This window comes from Cibotium barometz, chromosome 33 (assembly GCF_041138505.1).
Source record: "Cibotium barometz isolate CiBa-2024 chromosome 33, ASM4113850v1, whole genome shotgun sequence".
NCBI lineage: Eukaryota > Viridiplantae > Streptophyta > Polypodiopsida > Cyatheales > Cibotiaceae > Cibotium > Cibotium barometz.
The window spans coordinates 9,371,920-9,381,518 of NC_141078.1; the positions used below are offsets into that span (position 1 = coordinate 9,371,920).

General features: G+C 41.2%; 1 protein-coding gene across 1 annotated transcript; it reads left to right on the plus strand.

Moving 5' to 3' along the window:
• The first annotated feature begins 5,466 nt into the window (after positions 1 to 5,466).
• Positions 5,467 to 6,853, plus strand: LOC147619269 (uncharacterized). The gene is made up of 3 exons (XM_086773498.1): positions 5,467 to 5,940; positions 6,019 to 6,124; positions 6,511 to 6,853. Exons 1-3 carry the CDS (start codon positions 5,875 to 5,877, stop codon positions 6,681 to 6,683), a joined length of 345 nt encoding a protein of 114 aa, XP_086629624.1. The 5' UTR covers positions 5,467 to 5,874; the 3' UTR covers positions 6,684 to 6,853.
• Positions 6,854 to 9,599: the final 2,746 nt, after the last annotated feature.

Genomic DNA, 9,599 nt, shown 5'->3' on the forward strand with positions numbered 1-9,599 from the left:
GACAGGCTGTGTGAGCCATTTTGGATTATTAGAGACCGGCATAGTTATAGCACCAACTCATTTAGTCGGGTTCACATTATGAAGGACCCTTGTGTGTTGTAGTAGTTGAGTAGTACTAACCCATATAGTGTGTACTCTTATCTTTATGTTATGTTGGTTGAGTATAGAGAAGAAGAGGATAGTAGAAAATTCAGCCATCCATATCTCTCTTATGTCTTGCTCTGTCTTGTGTGTGTGTGTTTGCTTGCTAGGGTTTGAAGCTCTCCCTCTACCCCACATTCTCTTTACGGCATACATTGGAAGGTATCGGCATGCATAGATAGCTACCGGCACGCCTAGGAAGCTACCGGCATGCATAGGTAGCTACTAGCATGCATTGGAAGTTAGCGGCATGCATAGGTTGCTACAGGCATGCATAGGTAGCTACAAGCATGCCTAGGTAGGTGCCAGCATGCCTAGGAAGCTACCAGCATGCGTAGGTTGCTACCGGCATGCCTAGGAAGTTACCGGCATGCGTTAGAAGATACTGACATGCCTTGGTATATCTTCTTGTCTACCAATGTTTTGGTATAGATTGTAAATGACCTCAACAATGGCCCAAGGATAAGTTTGAATGCCTTAATTCACTTAACCTTATTCATATAAGTCCCATTATAAAAGAGCACATTCACACCATTTCTCTTCTTAATAATTTTCATTTTTGAAATAATTTTTTAAAATAAAAAAATTTTATAAACATTAACATAATAAGAAATGAAATGCATTAGTGTTTGAAAATAATTTCATTTTCTAAACATTCCAAAAAACCCACGACCTTGAAAATGCCGCTCAAAATTTGGCCTTGTTTGGTCCATGGCTGCTGCTTTAAGAAATGATAATCCTCCAGTTGAATAGGATCTCATTAAAAACTTAAATTGAATTTAATTGAATTTACTGAAAGTGTGTAAAGGTAACCAATGGGAAAAGGGGCACATGAAAAACTAGTGAGGTGATGTTCAAGTCAAGAGCTTACCTTAGCCTTCTGGAAGCATGTCATTAGGCCTTACCTTATAACAGTAAACTACAACTTTCGTAGGTGGATGCGGTAGCTCATTCATCCCTTCACCATGGTTCTCTCTTACTAAAGGTAAGGAATGAAAGGGAAGCTAATGCAAGAAGATAACCTATAACCAAACCAATTTAGCATGCCATCAAGCATGGCATACAAGAAAGCAATAAGAGAAAAGAGGAGAGCTTAGAAGTAAACTATTGCGAGGGAATGATTGTGTATTGCTTATTGTAAAAAATGACTTATTAAAAGACTAAGATCATGTAAAAGGGTAGGAGAAGGGTGTGTGTGTGTGAATGGACTTCTGGTCCACTAGCTCACCTATTTAAAGGCAAAGCTAGAAGGCATTTTGTGTGAGCAAGAAAAGAGGAGAGCTTAGAAGTAAACTATTGCAAGGGAATGATTATGTATTGCTTATTGTAAAAAATGACTTATTAAAAGACTAAGGTGACTCATGTAAAAGGGTAGGAGAAGGGTGTGTGTGTGAATGGACTTCTGGTCCACTAGCTCACCTATTTAAAGGCAAAGCTAGAAGGCATTTTGTGTGAGCAAAGGCCAAGTTGTATTCATAAGCAACTTAATAAACAAGATGTGTTCTTGTATTTTCTGAGTCTCTCTCCTCCACATATCTTGATCTAGCATGAGTACCACGTTTTCTTAACATGGTATCTAGAGCTTGGGTAGATTAGGTCACATTTTGGTTGGTGTAGACTAGGTTTTCCACATTTCACTTTTTGTGGAGAAGAACCCCCAGCCAGTGGAGGCCTTCCAGCTGCTTGTGGAGGCCATATCTTGGCTTGAGTCCAACTAAGAAGTTGTAGAAGACCCCCGGGCGTTCATCTTCGTACTACCAATTGCTGGTTTTCTCCTCTCTCTGCCGTGCCATTGCGCCCTGAGCAGGCCGACGCACTTTTTCTACATCACTGCTGTCGTACAGCTCATTCGCCCGTGTGTAGGTGACTGTGGGCAATGTGAGCTTGGGGATTTTAAAGCCCATGACGTAAGGGCCTACTACCTAAAGTTTCAGCCCCAATGGCTGCGTGAAACGACTGTGGGAGGCAAAAGACCAGGCGGCTACTTATTTTCTCCATGAAAGCTTGCTCAAGAGCTTGATAATAGTGTTCATAAACACTGATAGTGTTGATTAAAACTAATGATGTAACTAATCCAGCAAAGGGGAGCCATTTTAGAGTGTTTCTAAACACTAAGTGTGTTCTTAAACACTAATGGTGAATCTAATCACCAATACAAGTGTCATTTGATGCTAAAAATGTGCTCTTAAGCACTAATAGTGTTGCTAAAAATGTGCTCTTAAGCACTAATAGTGTTGCTAAACACTAATGGTGATCTTAATCACCAAAGAAAGTGTTCCTTGACACTAATGAAGCTCTCTCCATCAGAATTAGTGGTTGGGCACAAACCCTAAGTGCTAAACCATAAGCTTCACCATCTTAATCTCCTTTATTATGCAACATCCTTGGCTTAATTAAGGGTTGTTGCACTCTCATAAGCCTTTCTCTTTCTACTTAAGCAAAAACATCACAAATTTTTTGGTTTTCTTCTTCCTAAATCAGCCCATTACTCTCTTGTAATCTCCCTTCAATACCCAATGTCAAAGGAAAACACCCAAATTAAGAAGTTCTCAGGAGAGGGCTTCCACACTTGGCAAGTTCTTGTCAAGTACAAGATGATGTCCAAAGGTTTTTGACCATTCATCTCCGGCACTAAGGTTATTGATCAAACTAAGGCTGAAGATATTGAAGATGATGAGAGGGCACAAGCCATCATCATGCTTCATCTCGATGAGGCTCTTATTCACCATGTGGACCAGCTTCCGACTACAAAGGAGAAATGGGATGAGCTTGACAAGCTCTATGGAGCTCGTGGTAAGAATTCCAAGATCTCACTTAAAAGTGAATTTTTTAGCTTGGAGCTCAAAGAGGGAGACGGCATTGGAGCCTTTATCTCTCACTTGAAGGGCCTTATAGTGGCTCACTTGAAGGGCCTTATAGTGGCTCAACTTGCATCAGTGAATGCAAGAATGGATGAAGATGATGCAATGGCTATTTTGTTAAAAGTAGTCAAGAAGGTGTACCCCACCTTAGTCACCACCCTGAAGAACATACCTAATCCCACCCTTGAAGGAGTCATTCAATCTTGTCTTGATGAAGAAAAGAGGCCAAAGGGAGGAGCTGAATCTTCAAATGCATCGACTCCATTGAATATCGAACAAGCTTTATCACATCACGTGAACAAAGTAAGGTGTGTCCATTGCAAAAAGATGGGTCATTTGGCAAATAATTATTGGATCAAATATCCCAACAAGATGAAATGTAACAAGTGTAAACAAACGGGGCATATCACTTCTAAATGTCCTAACAAAGAGCCAGGCTAACTTTGCATCAGCCTCTAACTCCACTGAGAAATTGTTTTAAATCTCAATGTAACAACACCTATATTCCTAACCTTGTACGCCTAATGTTATAAAGGCAACCTATGTCCAATACCACCTATTCCAATTTTTTCATAGTTGGTATTGAGAGGGGGTATTAAAAGACTAAGGTCATGTAAAAGGGTAGGAGAAGGGTGTGTGTGTGAATGGACTTATGGTCCACTAGCTCACCTATATAAAGGCAAAGCTAGAAGGCATTTTGTGTGAGCAAAGGCCAAGTTGTATTCATAAGCAACTTAATAAACAAGATGTGTTCTTGTATTTTGTGAGTCTCTCTCCTCCACATATCTTGATCTAGCATGAGCACCACGTTTTCTTAACATAACTTATATACAAATTACTAGCTATCACACTAGGCTGGCCAAACTTAAAAATGGTCCAGCCTCTATTTGGCAACTATGCACACGGGGCTTGTAGACTTTCTCTATCTAACATTAAGCACGCGACCTAAGGCTACTTTATACATTCTTCTAGGTAGACAACTAGAAGGACTTGTAGTAATCAATATAACTTTGGAGGCAAGTAATTTCTTACCTAGTGGATGATGTTAAACCACACTGTTGGAAGCATCAAATGTGTTTTTTCAGAGTAATTAATGAGAGTTTGTATAATTTGTAACTTTATGTAAAATATAAAAGAATAAATGTCTACTTTAAAAAAAGTATTTTGAGTGAGATATGAATTTAGAGGCAAAAAGGAACACGCAAAGGAATTTATCAAAGAACAAGGTATGATAATTTAATTACCACAATCAATATTCTTTCACTCTTGGAATTTGGTGGCATACTTCTGCATTGAAGCTTGCTCACTTGAAATTAGGCACACAAACTATAACCTTGCTAAACAAGCTAATAGGAGAAGTAGCTAGAATGCCAAGATGTTACGATTAGGCATGCTACTATCCTTAATTTAGAAGCTTGCAAGCTGGTTGAGACAAACAATAGTCCTAATCAGAAAGCTATAGAAGGTAGTCTGCTTAGGAGGTTAGAGAGACATTAGCCCAATCATGTACAGGGCATGATGATGTAATCTTCTCTCTTTGGAGTGTCAATACAACTCTCTTTATGCATTAAAAAATAGGCATGCTACTATGCATTCATGTCTAGCTTTCCTTTGCATTGAATGTACTTTTAACCTTTAAATGAACAACTCATTAGTTTAATCCAATATTTTGGAATGTAAAGCAAGGCTCATTATATGCATTTCTATATATGTATATAAACTTGCTTATAATGCTAAGTCATTCGTTTACTGAGCAATCTAAAAATATTTTAGTAAAGTAATGTGCCGGTAAGGCCTGTCTATTTTCTATATGATCCTTGTAACTTGAGTAGCATTGTTATACTTTGCATGTGATGTTCCTACAAAAGAACTTGAAAGGAAATTCTTTCATTATCTAGGAGAGATTGGCCACTAAAGGTAAACAAATGCCTGTTTTTTTTACTATTTACAGGGTGCCTGAGTGGACAAAACTAGGCACCCTAATCCTGCAACCATCCCATTAGCCCAGTTCGTTTTAGCATGTTTGGTTTCCTTGCAAGAGAATGCAATGTGTTGCGGTGTCATCGTAATTCATGATAATATATGGGTGGTGTGTGTGTGGGGGCAATGTTCGTTCATAAAAGTGGAGATTTTAGTCATCGATAGAAATAAATGGTAAAATAGTGTAATTTTGAAAAATGTATGCCTTTATTGCTTGGTCTTTTGGTTTAATGAGAAGGCAATGGGAAAATGTGTACGTTTACTCTAGTTTTTTTCCAGCAGTAGTATGAGTGTAGTTTGGGTGTGTGTTTTAAAGTTCAAATTTCCCTTTTATTTCACTTTTTTTTCAGAAGTAGCGAGAGGTGGAGGAATACACTAGAAGTCCTAGATTTTTTTATTTTTATTTTTTTGCTTTGCTTCTTAGGGGGTATATTAAGAGAAGGGCAAGGGGGTGTGTGCTAGTGTAACGCCTTATCCGTGGTAAAGCCCTCATCCTCTCAATCTCATCCGGATAAGCAAAAAGCACGGCCAGCCAGCATTCTACAGAACGCGAAGAGAGAGAGACGTAGACACCTGAAGATAAAACTTGGGATGGATAGATCGTAGATGCCACCCACCTCCCTCCTCCTACACTGCCTCTTAATTCGCCCCATCTGTTAGCCCACATATAAAGTGATCGTCATCAAATGATGGCCGCTTCATCTCTTCTCTCTCTCTCTCTCTCTCTCTCTCTCTCTCTCCATGTCGCTGCCTTATCCTCCTCTTCCTTCATTAGCAGCTCAGCTTGACGCCCTCACCACTACAGACCCTGCCTCAATAATTCAGTAGCTTGGCTTTCATCTTTCCCACTTCACAATCCCAGTGCTTGTTATCAACCTTCTAACCAGTAAACATGAGGCTTCCTGCCCGCACTGGTTCCCCCAGAGTAGATGCTGTCTCATGCTCTTTCATCATGACGGTAACGCCCCCCTTACTGTCTGTCATCCTGTATCAGTGACATTGTCGTCTGATAACGTGCTTGTTTTTGTAACTGCAGGTGCAGCACCTTATTGAGCGCTGCCTCACTTTCTACCTTGGCCAAGATGACTGTGTCAAAGCTCTCTCAAAGCATGCAGGAATCGAACCTATCATCACCGTAACAGGTAACTGTTCTAGCCTTGCTTGTTGAACTCATCATGCGTTGTAAACCTAATTTAACAGTACTGTTAAACAAATGGTACTTTAGCACTACATTCCTGGCTATCTGTATTATTGTTTTAAACTTGTTTGAGATCACAGCGAATCACAAACTCTTGCACCCATTATAGCACTGTTAATGCATGCCAACCCCCCCCCCCCCCCCCCCAACAACTTATTAAATTCATCACTCTTGTTTGAGTTTGTTTACTTTATCTAATTCTAACCTTAAAACCAGACTCATCTTATGCGAGGATTAAGCTGATCCTGGCCTAAACCCAACCTTTCATATTGACTAAGCTAATCCTAACTTAGTCTAAACTTTACTTATTGGCTGCTTTTGGACTCTCAGTGTGGAAGGAGTTGGAGAAGGCAAACAAGGAGTTTTTTGAGGATTATCGTGAGAGGCTTGCAAGAAGATCATCTCACTTCAGCAGAGTTTTGGAGGACACCACAAACAAGCTTGCCAGGCACAGCTTGGATGACATCAACAAGAAGCTCAAGAGAAGGATCCCAAAACCCTAATTACAAGACCAAATCAGAGAACTGGGACGGTTTTGATTAACAAGCATTAACCTGCTGATCTGATCATGTGTATCATAACGTCCTTGTTTCGGATTAACAAACTTCCCCAAGACAACGATCATTTGTATGTTAACCCTGGTTTTTATGCAACGATTACCCCTCCCTCCCTCCCTCTCTCTCTCTCTCTCTCTCTCTCTCTCTCTCTCGTGTCACGTTTTTTCCTTTCTCCGCAATTTCAAGTGAAAATGCTTTTCTAGTTTTCAATGGAAATCCATTTCTTCGTTCTTCAAAATCAGTAGATTTTGTTTTCGATGCGGTTTTCTTTACCAATAGATATGTATATTTATTCAACGAAAAGCAGCTTTACATTTTACATCAGATTTACCATCCTTCAGACCCTTCAGTAAATTACAGACCAAACACCATCTATCGTCCTTCAATGCAAAAGAATCATAGCTGACGCTATGATGGAAGCCTGCATTCAGCTTGGGTATCAGATCTTATTCCCATGCGGTTTAGTTCAATATTCGTCAAATGACAAACCCGGGCCCTTCAAAATTTTCAAATGTCGATTTTAACAAACCTGTTGCAAAAGGCAAAACTATTATTTCAATGTCTTAAGCAGCCGCATTAATCAGTAATTTTTATACTATTTTTTAGTAGGTTCCAATAGTTTCGTGATTTTTAGATATAATGGTTTGATTGAGCTTGCAATAGGTTCCAATATTTTGTGATTGGTTGATAGTCAAAAGTAAAAGGTGGTCGTACATTCGGACCGTTCCGTCAGAGAAGGCAATGGATGGTCAGCATCTACACATAGCGTGCAGCCACGTGGGCAGAAAATCCCGGCGAAAATTTTGGCCGTGCATGAGTACCGTAGATCCCCTGTTCATCCACGGCATCGATTGCGCTGCTATCTGCCATGGAAGTCGCAATTGAAGGCCGAAGCGATGATTACAGCAATAAAGTCCCGTACCAACGTGCCAAATACACTGCGTGCACAACACGTTATTCATCCAGCGCTTCTTTTTGATATGCATAATAATACAAATTAATTACAAATGCTATTTCGCTACCCGTCGGGCGTTCGTGGCTTCTCTTTCTCAAAAGCCTGCACGTTGCACCCAGGAAGACACTGATGTTTACATGGGCGGTGATCACTACCTTCCATGTTCAGACTAACCCTTCTGCATCGATTCAACTCCAGCCCGATCCTCCTGCATCCATTCAATTCCGATTGCGAGCCGTAGTGCGCACAACAAAGCACCACAAGTGGGTGCAGAAAGGTTTCCACCATCCTCTAGCGGGAGAACCCAGATTCCTCATCGGATGCCGATGCTCCGCCCTTCGCCTACTAGCCAACCATGGAACAGTTGACAATGTTGGCACGAGGTGGCGAGCGGACCAGTGTAGCCGGAGTGTGCACGCAATCCCATCTGTTGGCCCTTTTATGTAGCCCCATCCGTTGCTCCTTCTCTTAGCCATGTGGCCCGCAGGCCTGAAACTTGAAGGCTGCAATGGGCATTGACCTTCAGTGAAGGCTACTTCTAAAACGAAGCTTGAAATAAAGGCAATTATAGTAAATTTTCTAAATTTTCCTAAATAGTGGGCTTCAAATGAAGGTCAAGATAGCACTTAGGCCTTCAATTTTGAAAAATTTGAAGTCTAGGGTAGGGTCACAAATTTGAAGTCTAGGGTAGGGTCACAAATTTCAGGCCTACATGTGGGTTAGGCCGCTTGGAGAGAGCTCAAATCCTTCTCTTAACACTACAAGAGGGGGAGAGCATAGCTGTGCAAGGTAGTTGCACAAGGATGAGAGAGAGTAGTGAGAGAGGGCCTACACACAGTATGTGGCTAGACATGCGGCTATGGGCATGGCTATAGTCGTGTGATTGCACGCAAGGTAGCCGTGCAAGGTAGCCGAGCAAGGATGGAGAGAGTAGTGAGAGAGGGCATACGCATGGTATGCGGCTATACATGCACCTATGGCGTGGCTATAGCCGCACACTGTAATTTTAGGATTTTGAATCTTGTGTGCGGTGCCGCCACATACCTCATCTTCTCCTTCCAAGGTTGTTTGCAGCTCGATTCTTGCATGCTACAAACCTTAGCCATGGTACCTTACTCCCTTGTGCAACCCTTGTTATGACTCCCTTCTCCTTGCTGTGATGCCCTTGTCTTTGTCCTTCTCCTTGTTATGATGCCCTTCTCCTTGCCCTTCCCATAAGCTTTCTTCTTCTCCTCTTCTCTTTTTCACAAGCATTAGCTCTCGTCTCCTTGCAAGCCAAAAGCCCTCCTCACTAAGCCTCTCCTCTCCTCATAAGAAAAAGGCCCCTTCCCACAAGTCTCACAACAAGCAAGTTTCTCATTTTAAGCAAGGGAAGATTTTCCATTACTCTATGCATGTTTTTTTTAATGTATTGGATTGAATGCGTGCATAACAAAATAAATCACCTAATTAGTTTATAGTTTAGGACTTTGTTTTCTTGGGTAAGTGTGTGTTTTCCAAGAGTTTTCCATGCCTCCAAGAATATGAGATTGGTGTGGACCATAGGATATATGTGGTCTTGCCATCGCTGTAGACCATTCTCAGTCTCACAGGAGTCCAATCTATATTCTTTGTGGGTTTAGTTATGGTGGTAGTTCGGGGGCGGTGGAAGACGTATCCCTTTTGTGGAAGAAGTTGGTGCTGATAGAGGGTTGGATATTGTACACGCCCCATCCCAGAGGATCAAGGTTTCCTTGCCCTTGGGAAGCTCGAGGGTAGCTGTGTTGTCACAACGGACTTGATTGTACATGCGGCGTTCTTGACCTAGCTCCTTCCAAGGATGATTGCTTCGTTGGTCTCACCTGTGGAAACCACAGAGAATTTACAAGCAAATGGCTTAGAGTCAATATGTACCATTTGTGTAAAAG